Below are 24,551 nucleotides of genomic sequence, written 5' to 3' on the forward strand. Positions count from 1 at the left end.
ACAGCATTCACACTTTGGTATTATCCTGAGCCTTTAAGGTCAGCATCTGTTATGGGAAGAGTTTTATTCTGCAGGCATGGGTTACAAGCATTACCTGGGTCTTCAAAGACCTCATCATTTAACTGCATTGGGGGAGATGTAGGGAAAGGTGATAATAAGAGAGAAGCCAGGTCTAAGAAGAAAAAAGCATTGAACAAATACAAAGCAAGTATGAGGGGGGAAAAAAATCATACAGACTAAATAGGCTCAATTAAAATACATCAATATACACTACCAGTAAAAGTTTTGAAACACTTGACTGAAATGTTTCCCATGATCTTAAAAGTCTTTTGATCTGAAGGCGTATGCTTAAATGTTTGAAATTAGTTTTGTTGACAAAAATATAATTGTGCCACCATATTAATTTATTTCATTATAAATCTAAAATTTAATTAAAAAAAAAAAAAGTTTTTGAAATTGATGACTTGGACCAAATAATAAAGAAAAGCAGCCAATAAGTGCCCAACATAGATGGGAACTCCTTCAATACTGTTTAAAAAGCATCCCAGGGTGATACCTCAAGAAGTTGGTTGAGAAAATGTCAAGAGTACATGTCTGCAAATTCTAGACAAAGGGTGGGTACTTTGAAGATGCTAAAATATAACACAGTTTTGATTTATTTTGGATTTTGTTTAGTCACAACATAATTCCCATAGTTCCATTTATGATATTCCATAGTTTTAATGACTTTACTATTATTCTAAAATGTGAAGAAAAAAAAAATTATAATAAAGAATGAGTAAGTGTTTCAAAACTTTTGACCGGTAGTGTAGATGAAAGATATAACACTCAAAATCTGAGTTCAAAAGCTAAAAATAGTGCCAACAATAATTCGCAACATAACTAAAATCCCCTTCAATGCTCTTTTTGCTCCTTTGCCAGGTCAGAACTATAACAAGATCATGTTTGACAATGTCTGTGACAAGGGGACTCCAAACTCCACCCTCTGAAGGTGCCAATTAACTGTGGATTATGACTGGCCCTCACAGCTGAGGTCAGAGCTTGAATGACAGGTTGGCTTTCTTTTAGTGACTACTTTGAGTGACTTATTTGCGAGACTCATTTGTTTGCAAACGTCACCTTTTAAAACTATTACAGAGTCACGCAAGAATGCACTCACAATATTTCTTTCCAAATAACTCTACAAGCCAGAGAAAAAGTGTGCGAGAGGGTTGAAAAACAAAAAGTGAGAAAGCTAAAAGTACATTCCAGGTACATGTGTTACAAATTATGCAAACATTACTAAGCAAATTGTCTTTGTTTATATACTCTTAAGTTAAGGCTACATTTTGTCAATGTACCATTTCCCAAGATATGGCAGCTCCTAATTCCCAGAATTAAAAATACCATTTGATTTCAATAATCAAGGTCAAGAGTGCAGAGTATTCAGCCCTTAAGGACATACTGTCAATATAACAGTACTGAATGAGTAGAGCATGACCTGAAGAGGGAGCATAGACTGAGAGCATTGACTATACTCACAAAAGGACGGGTGTGTAAAAGAGTCAAGAGAAAAGAGGTGGGGCCGAATCTGAAGACTTGACAATGAAGATTAATTTAGAGACATTTTTTTTCCAAAAATACAACTGAAGTGCACATTGTAATTATTAATATAAAATTTCATATATATTTTAAAAAGCCCATTCTACAGAACAAAATAATAATAATAATAATAATAATAAAAAAATAAATAAGATGTAATATATGTATATTTATATACAAAAATAAAAATCAAACACAAAGGAATAACAAAGTTTTTGCATAAATTCACAAAAGATTGTATACTAAAGAACACAGATTGAGTGAGGTATGAAGTCACTGTAGGATATGGAGGTTTCCATGACAACAGCCGCCTGAGCAAGCTCTCTTGAGGCAACTGTTGTGAACTGGAATAGCCCAAACATTTTCACCAGCCTATAAGCATCATCAATAATGAAGGAGGTCAGACCTAAGACAAGCCTCCCAGAGGCTGGGGGATGGAGGAGTTGGAGGGCTGAATGAGTTATTACTTTTTGTCTGTACAGTGTGGGTGATCATTGTCAGGCTAAACTCTATTGTGATTACTTAAGGTGCTGACCCTGGGATAAATGCGAAATGTGATTATACCATATTATACACGTATGTTACCTGTCATTTTGTGAAACTATGTGAGATATAAGGAATGTGATCTGTTACTGTGGGATTTTGCAGAGGACTTACTGTTCTTCATTGTGCATTTACATTCAGTATAATGCAGCAAAACAATGAATCGCTTAGTAACAATGATCCTAATACAGTCAGCTTTGCTATACTCAGAAGTGTTGTGTTTTTGCAGTATTAAAACAGAATGGTGCTACCTGATGAGGGAGGAACAGAGGAGGCAGAGCCAGTGCTGGTTGGGCCAAATGGATCCAAAGACAGCAGGTCTAGTCTACTGTTTAAAATAACAAAGATGCTATGAAAGCTGTGTAATTCACCAATTAAAAAAATTAACAGTCATGTCCATTAACAAATTCATACCAAAAAATTCACTAAGAAAACAAAACAGGTTTTTAAATATACTCCAATAAAAAGAGTAAACTGATGGTTCAGTGTCTTACTCGTTAAATGGTGGTTGTAATATCTTGGGTCGTCCCAGCTCATCACCTGAAAATCAATGAGAAAATACACAACTAAGTTGCTGGCATCTTTGGGAATTAGTCATGATCTTCTCATTTAACCCTGATGAAAACTGCAGCTCATGTGTTTCATGAAGTAAATATGATGTAAAAAACAATAATAAACCTGATTAAATCAGTCAGCCTTTAAATTATTGTGCTGGCTAAATTGTTAGAGGCATAGTCAAATATTGCATATATGACACTGAATATACTGAAGCCAAGGAAATTGACTGCAGCAAAGCTCGTTTTTCTGACAGATCAAGTGCTATGTCAAGTGGTTTAAAACCACTTAAGTTAAAGACTAAGATTTGGTCTTTACTACATGAGACATGTCTTTTCAAACCCATTTATCACAGGTAAATTATAAAACACACACACACACACACACACACAAAAAAAGTAGGCAATTTAAAAATGATCTGCATGTGATTTGCAGGACACAGTGAACACACTGCACAGTATATTTGAAATCAGGGCTGAACGATTATGAGAAAAATTATAAATGTCGATTATTTCCCTTTGATATTGTAATTGCAATTAATTTTGATATATATATATATATATATATATATATATATATGATTTAATTTACATTAAAATACTTTGTATGGGGCAACTGCATGCCATAGTCTTTATGTAGGCTACACATCTACAACAAGCTGAGATCTGTGTTCCTCAATTACTTCAATGCTGTTTTATACGTTGGTAAATCCTAAAATCCTTCACATTGGACCTCTTAGCAACTAATAAACAAACTAACAATTTCTACACAGAAATCTGCGATTGGTTACAATGTTTAACCTCTGCAAAAGAACATGTTGTAAATAGGAGCAGGCATACAGTAAATGGAATGCTGTAATTTACACTTTTCAGGATTAGTTAATTTGAGACCAAATCCCATATACAAATATTATACAAAAATGACAGTAGTGTGTTAAAAGACATACTAGGTTAAAACAGCTACCAATGATTTAGGATTAATTTAGCATTTTGTTATTAATTTTTCATGGCTTCACAGGAATCCCTCATACCCAGCAACACAAACGCAGCCATAAAAAAAAAAAAAAAAAGGAGTGTGCGTGTGTGCTGGCTTCCTGAGGATTACTCACCTGCCATTGGGTTTATAGATGGGTATGTATTTTGTCGTGTCATTCCCAAGTATGTGTGAGATGCACATATACATTTAGTTTGGAATAGTCTAGTTAAAGTAAGTAGTAAATAGTAAAGTTTATTCTATCTACCCAATTTGCCCGTATGCTTCTGTGAAATCAATAGCAAGACACACATCAGATTCTGGACTGAATTCATGTGTGTGATGACAGGATGGATTGGATATAAAAAGTGTAAAAGGTATTGACCATAAAGTCATAAACAGGGCTATTTCCATAAAAGCTGGCATTTAATCTGAACTAAAAAAAGAACTTCTGAAAGTCTAAAGCCCTTATATTTTACAATTCTTAAATAACAGAGACGGTTCTTTACTGTGTCTGCTACATCTATTTTTAAATGCTAATGTCACATCTGAGATAGCATCTTGATGTGATTTCAGACAAAACACAACATGTATTGGATTAAAGGATTTAGCAGATAGAATTACTGTATCTGCCAGATCTTATCGATTTCAGCACGTGCAGGAGATTGTGGCGAATGTGCTCTTTGAAGAAATGTTTACCGTTCCAGTTCAATAATAATAATAATTAAAAAAATGTCTTATGTATTTAAAGCATGTAAAACTTTCCTGGGAGGTTGAAACCGTCGTTTTGATGTGAGAACATGCCAGTGTAAACACTACATTCTGGCATGCATCTGTGTTCGTTTAAGCCACAATTTACTGGAAAAATGTAAAATTATGATGGATAGAAAAACATAAACACAATTAAGCAGTTAATCTTACTCATGGCTTAAGGAGGCAATGCTGTGCTAATCAGATGAGGAAAAAAGGGGGAAGACGTTTATTTTCTCATGGGATGAGTTGGCTTTGGAGGGGTCACCAGAGCAACATGAAGGAGGCTGGTGAGAAATGTCATGGCCAAGAAAAATGAAAAAGAAAAGTCAGAATGGCAGGCGCTCTCCAGAGCCAAACATTCAGAGTGACAGAGGGACGGAGGGAGGAAGAAAAAATACTCACTGGATTGGTTCCTCTTCATATGAACCTGGAAATGAAAACAGGCTTTTATTAATGAGAGTGAGAGGAGTTATGAAAACAGTAGAAGACATGAAGTACTTCATCCCCATATTCATTCAATGGATACTGGCCTCCCAGGATGACACACACACACACACAAGAATGAGCACAGAACTGAACTTGTGAGATTACATATTCAAACCAAAAGTTCAATAATAGTATTCTGCATGCTGTCTAAACATGAGGAAATGAGTGACAGAGAATACAACTGAATTCACTACTGGGATTGTTTTGAGGCTGAGAAATGTCAACAATAGTCAGCTAGCAAAACACTGACAAATGCAGAAAGACACGAAAATGGGAAGGGTTGGTTTATTGTAATTCTGTGAATTCAAAATGACTCATGTGAAACATCTCTGCCTGAGACACTGTCTTGGTAAATGGAAAATCCTCTCACTCATTTTGATCAAGAATTTGATGAATAAAAAAACACCAGAAAGCGAACTTATGGACCAAAAACATAGCTAATTGGTAAACCACAGGGAAAATTCTGTGGAAACACACAAACAAACACACATGCATAGAGAAAAGTGAAGACAAAGCTTAGTCCCATAGGCAGAGAGTGGCAAATGGGTTCAATTACAGCTCCTATGCCACACACTAGCCAAGAGTTTCAAGGAGAGAGAGAGAGAGAGAGAGAGAGAGAAAGAGAGAGAGCACTTGAGGGGAAAGAGAGACAACAAAAGACATGGGGAAATGGAAATCTCAATAATATCAATAATCTACAACAGATGGCATGGCATTCGTGAACACCTATATTTCCTGACTTGACCTAAAGTGAGAGAGAGTGGAAAAAACTTGGTGTTGGGAAGTTACTAACTAAAAATAACTTAACTACATAGCTGAAATTGTAGTTTTTCCAGTAACAAGTTACTTTTTCCAATGAGTAATGGTGTAGCGTGACAAAGAGCAACATCTCTGGTTTAAATGTCCCATTGTATTGTGCATAGAGTATAGCTCAACAGCCAAGCGAACAAAGGCAATAATCAAACATGGTCTCCTGAATGGTCTTCTTTCTTTCTCTCTCTCTCTCAAGCAGCGAGGTCTGAATTATTTTAGTAAATCAGTTCTTTCAGATGGTGCATTTCAATAATCTGATTTAAAAAAAAGTCTCTGCATGACATTTTATGTCTTGTACCGAAATATTTAGTTAAATGCATCTTTATCTCTATGTTTTGACTCAGTTACATAAATTCTGTTGGCTTTTAGTTTTATTAGTTGTATTAAGTATAAATTTATAATTGAATACAGCAGATCACCTTAACTGAAATCCTTCCTTTTGTGCTTAGCCGGATAAATGTTGGTTTGATTTCAGTAATAAAATCATCTGATGTATATTTTTTAAATCACTTTTTCCTTTGTAACTGGTAGTGTACCTCACAAAAAAAAAAAAAAAAAAAAAATGTAAAAGGTCAGCTTGACTGCTCTTTTCTTTTTTTTTTTTTTAACTATATTGAAGTACAAGTAGTTTGTAGCTAGAGAAGCTAATGTTTCAAAGTATCTCCCACAACACTGTGAAAGTGAATACGGCTCTTTTGTGAGATGTGTAAATATTTAAAGGTTAATCCATGTAATTACTGAGCACATATGTAATGAGACAGAAAGCAAAGTTCAAGCCTAAAATGAAAAAGAGACTGCCTTAAAAAAAAAAGATGCATGTTAATCTTTCTCAGATAAAGCAAACAGTGTCAGCAAAGGTGTCTAAAGTAAGCTGTGAACGCTGAAAACACAAGCTGGCACTTGAGCGGATGTGTTATTGCAGATATACATCACTGTCATTTCAAAGAAACACAAAGGAATGAAGAGTGAGGGACGCAGCTAGGGCTGGGCGATATGACGTATATATCATGGCGATGATATAAAGTGTCAATCAATAGAGATTTTGCTATATCTGTATATCACGATATGTACATTTCCATGTGCGTGGGCTTACCTCTCAGTGGGCCGGTCTTCAAGTGAAACATGGGTTTTTCCATTATTTAAATTTTTTTGCAGCCACCCAAGCAAATTCAATGACATTGAAAAGCACTAAATATGCTTCTCATCTGACGCGTGCATCTGTATTTCACGTGGCGCTATTTCTAGAGCTTGCAAGTGCACGTATTTGTGCTCCACAGACAGAAGAGGGCAGAGCATGATCACTCGTGCTACTCAATCATTTTTGACCCAGTAAAACCCATAATGGAGAAAGACATCTCCACAGAACGGAATGACTGTCAAACAAGTCATGAAAATGAAGAGGAGCTCGTTATTAAAACAGGTGCAACATCTGTGGTGTGGGTTCAAAGAAGCCAACACAGAGCAGAAAAATATAATGTGCAAACTGTCACACGATGATAATCACTCGTAATACAAGCAATCTGTTTACCACCTAAATTTTTTGCAAGAAGTGTTTATATTTATTTGCTAAGTATTTTCAGATTTCTTTTTACTTATGTATTATTTGCTTGTTGAGAAAATCTTAATAAAATAATAATATTGGTTAACATGGACTACACTCTCTTAAAATGGGATACATGGACAAATAAAATTTACGCCAACTAAAACCTTCATCAGCCAAATAAAAAGAACAATTCATATACACGCACTTCCGCAGTCAATTCGGGATGGACTTCAAAGACCCTAAATCGTCTATCTTACAGTTCATACAAAATACTTTAGTTTTAAACATTGGCCACCAACACCTACTCAGTTTACTCGCATCAAACAAGACTTGTTCTACACATAGATAACTAATATTGGCATTATATTCATGCTATATAGCCAGAGGGGAACTGGCTCCCCCAGTTGAGCCTGGTTTTCCCCCAAGATTATTTTTCTGCATAAAATAACATCTTATGGAGTTTTGTGTTCCTTGCCGCAGCCACCTTTCGCTTGCTCACTAAAGACAATTTTAAAGCATGATTTTCAATCATGTTATTCATTTAAAATTTTCTGTCACAGCATCATTTTCTATAAAGCTGCATTGAAACGATATGTTGTGAAAAGTGCTATACAAATAAAAATGACTCGACTTGTTATTTTAGTTTGCACAGTTTCTCATTGTACACAGCTTTGATGCAAAAACTTTGGCAATAAAAACCTACAGTTTTTATATGCCATTAAAGCACACTAAACTGGAAAAAAGCTGAGCGAAAAAGAGAGGGATAGAGAGTTCCATTTTGTTTTCATTCTGTCCATCTACAGCTTATCAACTCATAAACAAACACCCAAACATGTCTAAAACAAAAGCTTAGTTGGGGAAATTAGAGAGGAACGGCACATACACAGTCAGAATGTCAGTAAGTCCATTCAACAATCTCCAGATGATCAAGTTCAACTAATTTCAGACCAGTTGGCTCTTCATGTACAGCTATAACTTAAAATTCACATACACATACACAAAAACTACAGAGGAGGGAAGAGAAACGGTGCTAGTCTTACTGAAACTGCAAACCTTTTTGGGGGTGATTTGATTATTTTAAACCAACTGGCTCCGAGTATATCAATACAGAGGCTGCCTTATTTTAACCAAATATCTTTTATGGTCACAGCTCTTGCTTTGACATGTCACTGTTTGTGTGTGTGTCTCTACCTACATGACCTTACTCATTAGAAACGGAGCCCCTTCACGCTTCCTGTGGTGAGATTCTCATGCAGGAAGTTGCATGGGTTTGTTTACCAACAGAACACACACACAGATGGCCCACAGGCCTAACACACACACACACAGCCGACGTAGTGTACTGATCGGTATAGTTCAAAGTGTGTGGAGGAATCGCTTGACCACACAACTGTATTCTTAACCTATTATCCTAAATGACAGAACAGCAGCTTACCTCTACGCAAAACATCACGTGTCCTATCATCTGATCTTTAACTGAAACACAAACCTATTTTGAAATTAATTCAAATGTTCATTCCTTCAGCTTCAAGACTAACATGCATTGTGCCTAAACAATATTACTGTATTTTCATTGAGCCAGTTAAAGTCTTTTATTGCCTACAGGTGTGTATCAATCTCACTCATACACAAATAAAATGTTTGCACTCAGGAACACCAATCAGGAAAGGAAGAATCAAATGAATGTGTTTACATCTCTCAAGCGAGAAGGGCCGGCACTCTGTGGATAACATAATCAAATAGTGCCCCCTAGTGCCTCCTGTGTCAATGGAGTTTTTTGTGTGAGAAGAACTAGCACCATGACTGTAAATTACATCAACCAATCAGAATGCTCTTTGCCGTCAAGCCAGACCAAACACCCATTATATAGGAGATTAGGGTGCATTATTCTGTTTGAATGAATCTGAAAGCAAGAAATGGGTGTGCTTTTGATAGGTATGCTACTAATTTTGTGCTTTGGTGTTTATTTGCAAATGTAAGTAAGGACCATATGGTCATGGGGTCTGTGTGTGTTCATGTGAGGTGTCTCTTACAGCATTGGGCGAGAGGGTGATGTTTCCAATAGAGGCCTTCAGCTCGTCAATGGTGGCTTTGTGCTGGTGTGTGCCATTGTTGGTCTGCACAGGTTTGATCTTAACATGGAACTTTCTTGGCTCATCTTCATCCTCTGAGTCACTGGACGAATAAAAGGAGTTCTCTCTGGCATGTGATCGGAACCGTCAAGGAAAAGGGCTTTGAAAAAAACAATGTAGTGTGGTGGCATAAAAATGAATCTAGTTTCATGAGCTAAAAAAACAAAAAATTTCTTAATCAGTATTTTTGTCTTGCTTTCCAAATAAAAATATCTAGATATCTTTAAAACAAGACATTTACTTAAAAAACAAAACTGTGTATGATGATATAACTTGATTTCAGAGAATACATCTTTAATTAATATGATTTTTCTTATCCTGTTGGCAATTTTTTTGTTCTTGTTTTAAGCATAAATTCCTAAATTGTGTTCTATTTATGCTTAAAACAAGAAAAAATAATTTGCCATTCAGGTTTAGAAAAACTGAATTTAAACATACATACTTTGGGGGAAAAGAGTCATCATCTTACACAATTTTGTTGCTCTATTTCCCAAGGATGCTTAGATGTTAGACCTTGGTAACAAGACAAAAATACTGATTAAGAAAATAACATTTGCAGTATAAGATGATGAATTTTCCATTTCATTTTTTTTATATGTACTCTGGTCTACGCCGAGTAATGGCACAGCTTTACTAAATAAAACAAAAGAAAATAGATGTGATGGGAAGGAATTACTTGGCAGTGATTCAGATAAAAGTGCAAATAAAGATATTACACTATGTTCTCAAGCCAAAATAAAGTGTTCAGAGTTTACACTGAGTAGAGGTGATGAAAGCGATAAAGCCAAATCTTTCTGTGGCTAAGATAAAAGCATGTGTGTGTGGGGGGGTTAGGTAGAGATGGGTCTGGAGTGAGGATATCATTCTCGTTGACTTCAGGCCGAATACAGAAGCCCTCTTCATCTAACTGAGGCACATTCTGCAGCAAACACAGAATACACCACTGATCAAACACAATTTTCACACTCTTTAATAAATCAAAACACAGGGAGAGTCTGACTGAGGTAAAACGGACTATTGTTAGCAATATTGCAAGAAAAATGTACGCAATTCCCAAGAAGAAATCACTGGAGATGCAGTCTTTACATAATACTGTAAGAATTATAGACAATCCTTCAACAACATTAGGTCACCACTCACAGCGTTCTGAAGATCTATAGCACCATATAAACCTGGGGGAGCTCCATTGGAAGCGTTCTGAAATAGGCAGGAACAAAGGAGCTTTGTGGGTGCGACTCAACTCAAATGAAGTGGAACCAGAAAGAGCATACTTTTATCAAAAGAAAATTAGTTTCAAATTATTAAATGTAAGAAAAACATCTTTCATGCATTAAAATACGATCCAACACAAATTTCATTTTTTGGCTCCAATAATATCTTCTGATACATACAGTACTGTGCAAATGTTTTAGGCACTTGTGAAAAATGTTGCATAGTGAGGATGTCTTCAAAAATAATGACATAAGTAGTTTTCATTTATCACTTTATGTCATACAAAGTCCAGTAAACTTAAAAAAAAGCTACATCTATATTCAGTGTGACCACCTTTGCCTTTAAAACAGCACCAATTCTCCTAGGTACACCTGGACACAGTTTTCCTTGGTTGTTGGCAGATAGGATGTTTCAAGCTTCTTGGAGAATTCGCCACAGTTCTTCTATCTATTTAGGCTATATCTCAATTGCTTTTGTCTCTATATGTAATCTCAGACAGACACGATGTTCAGTGGGGGGCTTTGTGGGGGCCATGACATCTGTTGCAGGTGTCTCCCTGTTCTTGTATTCTATTCTTTTCTATTTGCAAAAGTAATGTTTGGGAGTCTAACATTTATATTTCCTATTGACACCCATCTTAAAACAAATGCTTTTGTGAAACATCTTATGTGCCTAAGACTTTTGCACAGTATTGTATATATTTTTTAATCTGTTTTATATTAATCTCTAGCACACCATGTATACTTTTGTATACAAATGTCTAATTAAAAAGTTGTAACAACATTACATAGATACTTACAACAGCTTCTACTTCAGCCGATTCACTATCCAAGACAGAGGAAAAAGTTTAATGTGAGAATTAATTCTTAAGCAATAACTGGCAGCTAACTTACAATAACTGCATAACACAATAAATATTTCTCAATAAAAAAATAATCTCCAAAAAAAAACAAACAAACAAAAAAATTATTATTTTCATTAAATAGTTTTCATATAAATACACCAAAATAAATATGAACTAGATAAAATTATATTGTGTGTTCAAGAATTTATTAAAAAAAATTAGAGAAGTGAGATTACAATAAAAGATATTGTGCAACTGTCTCAACACTTACGTGGAATCCGTGTCTTTGTCTCTTCGTCGGCCTGGAATGACAAAGGTCTTCCTTTTTCTTGGTTTGGCACCTAAACAGACACAGAAATGATGACTGTCCCAAATCTAGACAAATATGGTTTCATCTGAAACAAATGTACATCTAACAATGGGTATTATTATTTCCAAATAAAAAGAAATGGTTGTAATAAAGCCTCAGAATGGATTCTTCTTCTTTTTCTTCTTTCGGCTACTCCCGTTAGGGGTCACCAAAGCGGACCATCCGTGATCCGCATATTTGACTTGGCACAGGTTTTGACGCAACCCCCAGTAGCTGGGGGACTCTCACTCACAGCCTCAGAATGGATTATTGGAAAGAAATACAGGGGATTCAAAAGTCCACATTGAAAATCTGATATCAAAATCAAATTTAAACCAGGAAATACAAAGTTTACGATTTTGAAAAATAAAATAAAAATTAACATTATGATCGAAAATAAGATAAGAAATATATAGGATTCTTCACCATTTCTAGGTCACTAATCAAATAAGGAAATTTGTAACATTGACCATTTGAACTTTTAAAGGTCATATTTCCTTGCAACCATTGACGCACACGAGATGCTCTTTGGAATATTCTCAACATAGATCATCAGGTTTTGGACAAAATTGTAAAGTCCATGCCAGCTTGAGAGCATGCTGTCATTAAAGCAAAAGGGGGACATTCCAAACACTAAATAATTAATGTCATTTTGCAATTAAACTTTTCACTCAAATTGTTATGCTGATAATATAATTTTAATGAAACAAAAAAATGCATTAAATTAGAAAAATGCCAAATAGTAACATTTTCATTAGTGGACACTGACTTTTGAACACCACTGTACAATTATAGACATTGTAAGAGAAAGTATGCATTCTTTTTTTCATATATTATCATAATGAACATAATAGGAACAAGAGAGGAAAAAAACAAATGCAGACCTTCTGTGGCAATGGAGACATTGCATTCCTCAAATTCAATGGGCCCTGTAATTTAAACAGACAAACAAATACTAGTTGACTGAAGGATTACAATGAATTGCATTATAATAAATATCACAACATAGAATTGTTTTTATCAATACATCACAAAAAATCTTGCACTCAGTAAGTCCACAAAAAAAATAAAAATAAAATAAAAAAATAAATAAATCACACATACAAACAAATGTGTCAGATATTCTGGCTCTAGGGACAGAGTCATTATTGTGTTTGGTGGCAAGTAGCACAATCTGACATCCCTTTTGAACCAGAGCACTTACAGCCAGCACGCATGCACACCCGCACGCACGAACGCGCGCACACACACACACACACACACACACACGCCTGGAAGCACTTGTGCTTATAGCCCCAGACAAAAAATTTAACAAACAAACAAATCTGACCAACACAACACAATGACGTGCAGAACTGATAGCATTCAGTCAAATGCTGTATACAAGTCTCCAGCTGAAAATATGAATTCATGTAGCACTAAAATCAGACACAAATGCCTGTAAAAGACAACAAACCACACGCTTCATTTCCTGCTCATCAATTTTGCATATTTACCTCCAAGCTTTTACACTCTTCACGCAACCCATTTCCACACTGACACATGGGTGAAGGGATTAAACAAACACACACCCAATTTCACTATATTTCACTGCTCTGTTTGAAAACATTTCAGGGCTTTTTGGTCATGACTTAACATGTCAGCCAAGTTTTTATTGGGCTTTTTATTGTTTCAAAGTGAGGTTAATACAGTATGTTGCATAAAAGGATTTGAAATTAAATCTAACTTGATGTCACCATTACAGACTCCCATTTCATTTCAGCAACAACCTCTAAATAAATACCACGAACAGCATATAAATATTAATTGTGTGCTTTCGTGACTGGCAGTGAAGAGAGGAGAGATGCCCCTCAATGTTCTAAGAGCCCTTTAGAGGCTGTTTTCTTTTGTGTTAATGTGCGTAAAAGCTAATGCTTGTCCAAGAAAACGAAAGACAGCATTTTACTATTGCCAGTCCCCTGCAAGAGTGCCTTGGGCACTATTTTCATTGCATAGAAAATGCCTTGACCTGAAAAAAAAAAAAAGAAAAAAAAAAGCGTGTGATATTTAACTCAAGCGGTTCAATAGATATTCCCTGGAGAACGGTGGACGCTAGCGGACTTAACGCGCACTGTTCAGCCCAGTCACGTCAGGCTCGCATCACACAGAGTGACGTAGATAGAGTATGACTGATCCACTCTACTGTACCAGATCAGCTCACTCTCTGATATCTCTGTTACTGTTTGTTTAAAATTGTCTCCGATCAGCGAATCATATCTAAAGGTCACGCTCTGTCAGTTCACAATACACAATACTCTAATACACACACAAAGGAAAAAGGAAGACCCACCTCAATTCAAATGCATAAAATCCTTAATACATGTAATTCATTTAACGGGAAATATCATGGACTGCACAGGGACCTAAACAGGGACATAGCATAGACTTTTGTTTTGTCAATTATAATTACTGACTAACCCTAATCCAAAATGTATCCCTACCTTTTTGTAAAACTTTAGCACTTTTAGAATAAAAAAATTAGAATTTACAGTACAGTAAAAAAAATTATATATATATATATAGTTCAATTCCAGTAAAAAGAAAAAGTATTTATGAACCACTTTTCCCTTTAAGGACATCCCCAAAAGAATGCTTTTTTTACGTTTAACTTCTTGGCAAATTTGTCCACACAGTATAACTAAGTTAAAAACATACACATGCAAAATAGGATTATTTTATGTTATGTTCATTAAAACAGTAATTTTGAAAAAATGTTTCCCTAAGTTTGTAATAGAATCTAAACCAAACTGCTATTAAATAATGATATACTGTACGTATGAGTGTGTTTGCTGGCTTTTGTGAGCGCTCGTACATATGCGTGTGTGTTTATATATGAGAAGCGCATGCAGTCATGCATTAACTGAGGATGTTTTTTTTTTAATTGCATACAGTATGCTGAGCATGGGCTCTCGGATGGAGCAGCGAGGAGAGTTTGCGTGTTTGGCTGGCGGCCAATTCACAGCCCTGCTGGATATCGCTGAACTGCTCTAGCAACCTCCCCAAAGCCCAGCGTGTCACTTCGGGATTGTTTCCGTTTGTTCAACCCCTCTCTCTCTCTCTCTCTCTCTCTCTATACTGGTTAGGGCTGCTCTGATTACATCAGTGAGCCGGACAGGTTATTGCACTGACAGTAAAGCAACCCCTAATGAACAGCTTGATATGGAGGAAGGAATGTTTTGTTGACCAAAACAGTTTTTAGCCTCAATTAATTCTGCTGTCAAAACAAATGGAGGGCGAACAAAAGTCTGACCGTTGCTTATAGACCCCTAGAGGTCACTACATGTTCATACATAGGTTAACCGGGCTACCTGTGATGCCATACCTAATTCAATAAAATTGTGAGAAAGCTATTTTAAAGACATGACAAGGGCAAAATCCAATGAGTTTAGTGTACAACTCAACAATGAGCTAAATTTTATTACTGAAGGCTAAATGAAATCGCTAGATGATTGCAGTATGGGTGTGACATATCGAAGGGCTTGGCCCTATTTTCTATTTTTCTTTCTATTCTTGGGAGTATTTAATTGGGCAAAAATCTGTGCAGTGCAATATGCACATCACTATTTTTGGTAATTTTTTGTTTTGTTTTTTAGAAGACAACGACTCTAAATTTTAAGTGTGTATATCATGTAAAAGTGAATTTTGTCAATGTTTAGGCGTACACTAGCATATAGATGGCCTCAAAGAAAACAGGCATGGACTAAAAGCTATAAAACTCTACTTAATTGATGTCTAAAAAATTTCCTTAAAGGTGCGGTAAGCTATTTTTTATGGAATGGTATGTAGAAATTGTTACTACTTCCTAAATCAAACTCTTTTGTCAGCCGAACCCCTTTGACCTAAATTATTTATTTGAAGTACCCCCTGATATTTTAAGTAATGTTAACCTTTTGAAATCTAATTAACGTTACATCTTTGCACTTTATTTTTCATATTATTGTTATATTTGAATGAACCTTTATTACATCTATTGTCCTTTTCTAATAATATTTATATATTTCATTTAAATTCATTTCTATCCCAATCAGAGATTGCACTAAATTCCCAGTAGTCAAATTTACACACACACACACACACACACACACACACACACACACACACACACACACACACACACACAGAAAAGAAATCTTGTCAAATGGTCTATTTTTATCTGTCTTTGTCTAATGGTCTATTTTATCTTTATATATTTGTTTTCATTTCCCTGAAATGTAGCCTATATTTGATATCTTGATATGATACAGCCAATTTTTACATTTTCAATCATTATTATTTTTTTTTTTTTCTTGAAGTAGCAAAGCCAGGGCTGTAGCAACCATTATAACCTGGGGTGGGGGAACATGTCCCCCTTACTTTTAGTAATATTTTTTGGAAATGAAACATTATATTTATATTTTTTTAGGAAATTATAAGCGATTAGCCTATATCTTAAGTTACGACTGCCGTGCAAGGAAATAGTAGGCAGCCGCCTAATTGACACTTTTAAGACCCATCAGAAGCTTCCGTCAACCGGTCGGTTCGGCAGTGAACAGAACCAGCGCACAAGCAGTTAACAGTACAGGCAAGGAGGTACAGCCATCAACTATTGCTTTTCAGGACTACAGGGCAAACAATGTCAGGTTAATGAAGGTTTTTTCTTTTAAAATATGATTGTGTTGCTGATAATGAAATTATGCTACATCATAACTCCCCGTCAATCCATTGCTTGAGTTCGCGCACTCTCACTCCCTCACACATACACACACACACACACATATGCAGTGCACACAGGGAGGAAGGGGGAGGGAGAGGGAGAGGGAGAGAGGGAGAGAGAGAGAGAGAGAGAGAGAGAGAGAGAGAGAGAGAGAGAGAGAGAGAGAGAGAGAGAGTGCACTCTCATCTAATTGAGGTAAGAAAATTGTACTGAAGCCATAGACAAGTTTGGTTTAAAAGAAAATGTATGCACTTTAAGTTATGTTCTTGCTTTTTTTATTTGTTAAAAGGCGAAAAACATTTGGAATCATCCGTTTTTAAAAATCTGTAAATGACTTATTGACAAAATGACATATTTTCACATGCAATCTCTACACTCTCTCACAAACCCCCCGGAGCTCCCTCATGAACGCCCAGGGGTTCGCAAACCCCCATTTGGGAAACCCTGTCCTAAAAGATATCACTGAAATAAGTGTCCTGATATATCTCACCAGTCTTTGGGACAGCACTAGACTGTGTAAACCGCAAACAAAAATGTGACAGCAGACTGATCAGTAGGGACTTTGATGCTCGTCAATCATTTTGCGCATTGTAATAGTTGAAGTGGATCATCCCAATAGCATCCAGCTGCAGCTCCGCAGCACCTGCAGTTTTAGGGTTAGGGCTGCAGTCTCCGGGCCGAAATTGGAATGGAGCTGAAGTATTACATCACCACAGTAAATTTCCGACGAGCAGCATTTGAGGACAGATGTTACAGTGGCAGAAGTTATCTGTTTCTATGGAGAAGTTGTTTACTTGCTAACTGCTTGGATATGTTTCCTGTTAATGTTGTGAAAGATTATATTTGTTGTCATATTTAATATGTCGAATATTCCCCGGGAATATCATGTTTACCGTTTGGATTGGTGAAGTGTTTAGTACAGAGGTTTGCCGTTAAACCTGTAACGAGTTTACAGATATTCATGAGTATTTCTTTCTTTCAAAATACCCTAAATATAACGAACATACCCCAGTAACGGCACTGTCATTGTTTTTGCTCAGACAGTGTGTTTAAATGATTGTAACGGGTAAAGGATGGGCAAGGAGGAGGCGGGAACCGACTGAACAATCAATATAAACTTTTAATGTATAAATTAACTTAAACAAACATAAACACACAGCGCGGCCGCGTGTCTCTCTCTCTCTCTCTCCCGAACTGGTGTCTCCGGCTCCCCTTTATCTCTCTCCCGTTGATTAATTGATTCAGTGCCGGCCGCGCACCCTCATGACCTGGCCACGCCCTCCTCCTCGTCATAACCCCCCCCCAACTCTGGAGGGGAGACACTGCCTTTCCGGCCGTTCCACCAGCGATGGTCCACCCCGCCTCCTGGGAACCTGATGAGAGACGAGGGGAGGGAGAGGGACAAGGCGAGCGGGAGGCACACACAGAGAGAGAGAGAGAGAGGAGAGAAAGAAAAACTTGCTTGCCAGTTCCCAGCCATGCCGTCGCCTAGTCCTCAGCCACTCCTCCGCCCTCTGGCGGAAGACAGCCACTCCTCCCTGGGCAGACAGCAGCGAGTCCTCCGACCCCTGGTGGACGGAATGGCTCCTCCACTTCCTGGCGGATGGCAGTGGTTCCTCCGACTCCTGGTGGCCGGCAGCGACTTCTCCGTCCCTTGATGGACGGCAGTGGCGAGGACTCCGCGACAGCGCATCCCTCCTCCTTCCCGGGTTTCGGTACCAATGTAACAGGTAAAGGATGGGCAAGGAGGAAGCAGGAACCGGCTGAACAATCATAAACTTTTAAAGCCTAAATGAACTTAAACAAACATAAAAAGCGCAGCCACGTGTCTCTCTCTCTCTCTCCCGAACTGGTGTCTCCGGCTCCCCTTTATCTTTCTCTCACACTGATTAACTGACTCAGCGCCGGCCGTGCACCCTCACGGCTCGGCCACGTCCTCCTCCTGGTCACAATGATATTGGATATAAAATAGTTCTCCACGAATGTGTGCTCATACCGATTTATAGTTGTATCACAGTATTTCACTAATATACAGCTTTACTCATTTAGCCTGCTATTTAAATTTAGTTGGAGCTGTTGACATTCTCTTCATTATGTCTTTACTGCCAAACTACATTTTTAAAAAGAAATGACTTGGATTATTGTAACCTGTTACTGCATATTATTTCATGTTTAATAAAGTATATTGCATCCCCATCATTATTGAATCCTCATTCTTTGTATATTTTCTTTACAATTTTATTGTAGCCTGCTATTTTACCAAAGTTTACTTACATTGTCCGATGAGGCTGAAAAATTAATATAAAAATAATTAAAGGAGTCTTACATTAAACTTATATCAGCCATATCACCACCCTCTTAAATAAAGGCTATTTTTAAGGGTACAACCTGCCTGAAGACTGCTTTTCAACGATGGATAAAACACTTGAATAATTATGTTATTTTCAAGATATACAAAAGGGTTGATGACAAACAAAGCACACACTTGTTTTATGTTGCAATCGAATAAAATACTAATGTAAAAATAGCATTTCATAACTCTGCTCTTACTCCTGCCCTAAAACTGCTGATCTGGAACTTCTGCCCTGAAACTGCTGTTTCTGTGAGGCTGCAGCTGGATATATCTCGATTGTTCAGGTTTAATGACATTTTCAAATTTATAACAGTTGTCAGTTGAGGGTGCTTTTGTGCTACGTTTGTGTTTGACAACGGTGAGAAAACACTGCTATTCTTCTGCTCTGTAACGGTGTCAACGGAACTATGGTATCTTTGGAGTGCACGGTTTTGGAAAGAGAAGGGCATGTCTAACAGTTAATTCAAATTGTGGAAGTTCCAGAACAGCTAAAATCGCTTACAGCACCTTTAAGAGCTCCACACACCTTTAGTTTCAAGCAAGATTATATTCTCTGTTTGAAACGTTAAAAAAAAAAAAATTCCCCTCTGTGAAGGAGGGAGAAGCAGAAGGTCAAATCAAAGACCACGGAGGGATAAGTGAGGGAAAATAGCAAGAGCACAGGGGGAAGTGTAGCTGTGTCGAGCTCTATCAAGCTCAAGTGGCTTAATCTCTAGTAAAGGTGGAGCGAGCTTGATATTCCACTTAGCATGTGACGGCAGTGTTAGCATGTGATAGACCTGGGCTGAATAGCCTTGTAAGAGTCACAGCTTCACAAAACCTCTGGTGTAAACTCCACCACGCTAGTGCAAGCAAGTCAAAACTTACTCGTAGTGTGTGTACAGTGCAGTGTAATATTAATTTAGTCAGTTGGTAATGAACTCCTGACATCAGTCTTGATAATAATATCAAGAACAATGGCAAAGTAGTTCAGTGCCAGAGGCTAATGCTGCGAGTGTGTGAGTGTGTGTGTGTTTTAGTTGTGTTACCTGGTCTCTCTTTGCCCGTGCCTTTGCTTTCTGCTAGTTTCTGTATGAGGCTCTCAACGGAAGTGTTCTCCATGTTGTTCACAAACTCATTTTGCACCTACACAATGAAAAAATTCATATAAATATTACATGCCTGTATTCACTGCATTCATTATACAGCTTGATATGGACAAATAATCATGCAAAGAAACTGAACAACAAAATGTTTTACAATATCAAATTGTAGTGTACCGTAGTACATATATAGGAGGTATACAGACATCATGAGCCCACTATTACATTGCACATGACTCCTTAAAACAGCCCCCTGCAAGATATTAATTTTGAGTTACCATTAAACTCTGAACAACTTTTTCTGTGTTAAAATACTTTCTTTTATACAAGCTTAATATGCAGAGAAAACTGTAAGCAAGCCATTTGTAGGTTAATTTTCTCAAACTGTAAACACTGTGTCTCTGTGGCAGTATAAAAATTCCCATTTGTTTTGAGTGACCTGTCATTAGCAACACAATAACATCGACTCGACCAGTGGCGTGATTTGAGGGTAGGGTCATATGTTTGTTTGATCATCAGAAGGGCATATTCAGAAAGCTGTTTGAAATCAAACATTTATTTTTACAATTTCGTTCGGTGGCGCAGAAAATACACACTTCAGTTTTGAGGCTTAACATAGGAAGTTTCAGAAATACGACCCCTGGTATCTAACTAGAACAGATTATCACACAATTTGTTCAGTATTCCAGAGTTAATTAGTATACGAGTCAGTGACGGATTATGAATTTTTTTCAAGGGCTATTTTAAAAATATAAAATTTGGACTTTTTATTTTTTAGGGTTAGGTTAGGGTTGGTTAGGGTTAACTTAAAATGTAAATAGTTTAATGTGATTTTACACGTGTTAATCTGTTCTTGCCACTAAAAAAAGTCATGTGGTGCGACCGTAATATTTATTTAAAATTACGTGTTCCCTTAACATAAATAATTTAATAATAGGTTTTGGGTAGTACAGTGAAGTGTTTTGAAAATGATTTTGCAGTTTTTATCTAAGTAATATTTTCAAATTTACAGATACATCTATTCTTTTTTTCTTTATAGAATAACTGAAATTATACAAAAAAGTATAACAAAATCATCCATATTTGAAATGATATTATCAGTGATTATTATTTCAGAAACAGAAATTAAATCTAATTTTGAATTAAATTTTTCTACTGCCATAATTGGTCATATGGTCACACCAAATTATGACAAGACTGCATGAGGTTAAATATGAGGTTAAAAAAAGGACCAGAGCAGATTCAAGTCTGAAGTGAGGGACTAACTAGGTATGTGGGAACAGATTACTTATTTTTATGAAATATTTCGTAACAGTTAAATGGACATCATGTATTTTATTCATGTATGTCATTTAATTGTAGTTCATCTGAAGTATTTCATTTAAAAATAGGGTGTCATGATGTCTAGACGTTTGGTCACGACATGTGCAAGAACCAATGTGGTTTCGCCATATTGGATTTTCATTCTGTTTACATGGGTTTCCAATAATTGAATTTGATTTGAGAGTAAATAACTTTCGTGTCCATTTATCATTCATTGTGATTGTGTGCCTTTAGAAGACTTGGAATATGATGCACATGTCATAATAAAAATGTCTCAAAATGGCCTTTTTGTGTCGGTCGCACCACATGATATTTCATAAAACAATCATCCTGAGACAATAATTATTTATGTATTATGATGGAAATAATAATGCAAATGCATCAGGGTTTTGCTCAACAATACAAAACAGTTACTGAATTATGCTAAATATGAATACGTTAAAGTTCAAAAACTTTAGAGTGCTTTTAAATAGATTTTCAATAGAGACATTATGGGTGGACGGTCACACCACATGATGTTTTAACACTTTAAATGTGAAAAGAATTATTGTACCTAAAAACTCAGAAAAATTAAAAGTGGTTACATATACACCGATCAGCCACAACATTAAAACCACCTGCCTAATATTGTGTAGGTCCCCCTCATGCCGCCAAAACAGCACTAACCCACATCTCTGAATAGCATTCTGTGATGATATTCTTCTCACCACAATTGTACAGAGCGGTTATCTGAGTTACAGTAGACTTTGTCAGTTCGAACCAGTCTGGCCATTCTCTATTGATCAGCAGTTACAGAAATACTCAAATTAGCCCATCTGGCACCAACAATCATCCATGCAATCATGTGGCAGCAGTGCAGTGCATAAAATCATGCAGTTACGGGTCAGGAGCTTCAGTTAATGTTCACATCAACCATCAGAATGGGGAAAAATGTGATCTCAGTGATCTGGAGCATGGCATGATTGTGCCAGACGGGCTGGTTTGAGTATTTCTGTAACTGCTGATCTCCTGGGATTTTCACACACAACAGTCTTTAGAGTTCATTCAGAATGGTGCCAAAAACAAAAAACACCCAGTGAGCAGCAGTTCTGTGGATGGAAATGCCTTGTTGATGAGAGAGGTCAACAGAGAATGGCCAGACTGGTTAGAACTGATAAAGTCTACTGTAACTCAGATAACTGCTCTGTACAATTGTGGTGAGAAGAATAGCATCTCAGAATGCTATTCAGAGATGTGGGTTAGTGCTGTTTTGGCTGCATGAGGGGGACCTACACAATATAAGCAGGTGGTTTTAATGTTGTGGCTGATCGGTGTACATGCTTCTTTTAAAAACATTTCAATTTTTTTTTTAAATGAAAAAATACAGAAGGACAGAATAAGGTGGTGTAATGTCATTGACCCATATGACACTTCTACTGTCAAGTTCATTCTTGTATTCAATAAAAAGTGTAGATGTGTGTTACTAGTGTTAGTGCTGCTTCCTATGCAACAAAGATTAGATAAGGGTTTGGAGGAGGAAGGGTTGAGAGCTAGGGCACATACTGAAGATTTCACTACTGACAGTATTTCCCCACAAGACCACTTTAACTGTCTTTTGATTTTATAGATCTCAAGAAATGTTGACAAATGCAATATGTCTTCCACACATCTCCACCGCTGAGTCGATGTTTTCCTTATATAGTGGACACGTTCCGCATATTTTTTAAGCTCATGTCATAAGCATATTGCATATCATAAAATGTGTGTACTTGTTTATCCACTTGATTCAGTCTTGTCCTTTTCGCATGTTTGTGGAGGGTGGAAGCTGGCTTATAGCATGTGCAGTTGAGAGTATGTTTGTTTACAGGTGGGAGCAAGGAAAGTTAGGAGGAGCTAAGCATCTGACTGTCATCCCCAACATGCCCAGATATTCATGATGCTGGCTGTTTAGCAGAATCCCATACACGTCACTTGCATTTTGAAATAGTAAGGTTTCTTTTTCCTCTTTGCTTGCTAAAGATGAAGGGTTTTGGTGACAAGCTAAATCCTCATTTAGCATAATGCACATGCACACAGAAACAGCATAAACATAATAACCACAGAAACTTTATCTATATATTTAAATATTATGTCCTTCAGGCACAAGCAGAACACAAGAATGTGTGTGTGTTGTTAGGTTATAAGGAAGCCCTAACCAGAGCATGCAATAGTTCTGTGGTCAATAACCAGTAAAATGCCTTGCAGAGATCGTTTTGCTGTGGTGTGTAGGAATGATATTGTGCACATTAGGCCCATTGTTTCAGTTGCCCACACGGAAGTATACATTTCAATGTGCATATGTTATAAATCACCTAAATCAAGGGCAATAGGACTGATGGTTGAAAAGGAAAAATTGACCGGATGCCCTTAGGCACTTATTTAATTAGTCACATTATTTGACATATAAGCATGTTTGTTTGACTCCTGTGTTTATCTGAGGGTCTCTGGCGCCCTCTATAGCTAAAAAATGATACAGCAGCTACATCTCAGGCTTATAATCACTGATTTCCAGGCAACTGCACAGCCCAGAGAACCTCAATGGATATTAGTATCTCTGAAAACAATGATACTCAAGTGTTGCCTCATGGCAACAGTATTTTTGTCTAGTTTTTAACTACTAATGTATATTATTTACATGACAGAATTTAAGATAATTCCCTGTTGAATAAGAAATTGCCCATTACTAATGTAAATGCAAATGAGTGTTCAAACAACATCTTAAAATATCACTGCCAGCACTAGTAATTTGTGTGTGTGTGTGTGTGTGTGTGTCTGTGTGCTCACCTCTCCGATCTGTATGTGTGTCTCTTCAACAGACTGTGAGTATGAATGGATAATCTCCTGCATACGCAGGATATGTTCTTCTTCAATGCCCTGTAATTTCTGAGAACAAGATAAGGAAATTAGTGAAAACAAGATAATGACAGCATTAGGCAGAGTATTTGTGACCCCAGGGAAAAAAGTGTTTGTGCATGTGTGTGTGGATCATGTAAGGAAGCCTCAATTGAGTTGCATTTGAGCTGAGTGTGTTTGAGCATTTAGTGGCTCTGGTTTGGGTTTGTAAGTGTGTATGTGTTGGAATGGGTGAGAGGGATGCTAATAAAATCATATGTGTCAGTGTTTGATTTTAAATCTGAAGTATGTCATTTCTGCGACACTAGCGCCACCGAACAAAATTGCAAAAATAAAAAAATGTTTTCAAAACAGCTTTCTAAATACGGCCCTCATCTGTAATTGTTCAAACAGTCAGATAGTCCTGC

The 24,551-nt window shown here is 36.8% G+C and overlaps 1 protein-coding gene across 4 annotated transcripts in view; it reads right to left on the reverse strand.

The window, feature by feature from the left end:
* LOC127417331 (F-BAR domain only protein 2-like) overlaps positions 1 to 24,551 on the reverse strand; it is a 66,398-nt gene that overhangs the window by 12,361 nt on the left and 29,486 nt on the right. For 2 of the 4 annotated variants that reach the window (XM_051657288.1, XM_051657306.1), the window contains exons 7-17: positions 24,076 to 24,174; positions 19,897 to 19,993; positions 12,668 to 12,712; positions 11,706 to 11,775; positions 11,390 to 11,414; positions 10,519 to 10,575; positions 10,238 to 10,297; positions 9,280 to 9,450; positions 4,807 to 4,831; positions 2,619 to 2,664; positions 2,376 to 2,452 (exon numbers count right to left, since the gene is read on the reverse strand). In XM_051657288.1, the coding sequence (XP_051513248.1) occupies positions 2,376 to 2,452; positions 2,619 to 2,664; positions 4,807 to 4,831; positions 9,280 to 9,450; positions 10,238 to 10,297; positions 10,519 to 10,575; positions 11,390 to 11,414; positions 11,706 to 11,775; positions 12,668 to 12,712; positions 19,897 to 19,993; positions 24,076 to 24,174 (772 nt within the window). Of the gene's footprint in view, positions 1 to 94; positions 173 to 2,375; positions 2,453 to 2,618; positions 2,665 to 4,806; positions 4,832 to 9,279; positions 9,451 to 10,237; positions 10,298 to 10,518; positions 10,576 to 11,389; positions 11,415 to 11,705; positions 11,776 to 12,667; positions 12,713 to 19,896; positions 19,994 to 24,075; positions 24,175 to 24,551 lie in introns of all 4 variants that reach the window. The other 2 variants (XM_051657315.1, XM_051657298.1) reach the window with 2 other exon arrangements.

This window comes from Myxocyprinus asiaticus, chromosome 3 (genome assembly GCF_019703515.2).
Source record: "Myxocyprinus asiaticus isolate MX2 ecotype Aquarium Trade chromosome 3, UBuf_Myxa_2, whole genome shotgun sequence".
Lineage (NCBI taxonomy): Eukaryota > Metazoa > Chordata > Actinopteri > Cypriniformes > Catostomidae > Myxocyprinus > Myxocyprinus asiaticus.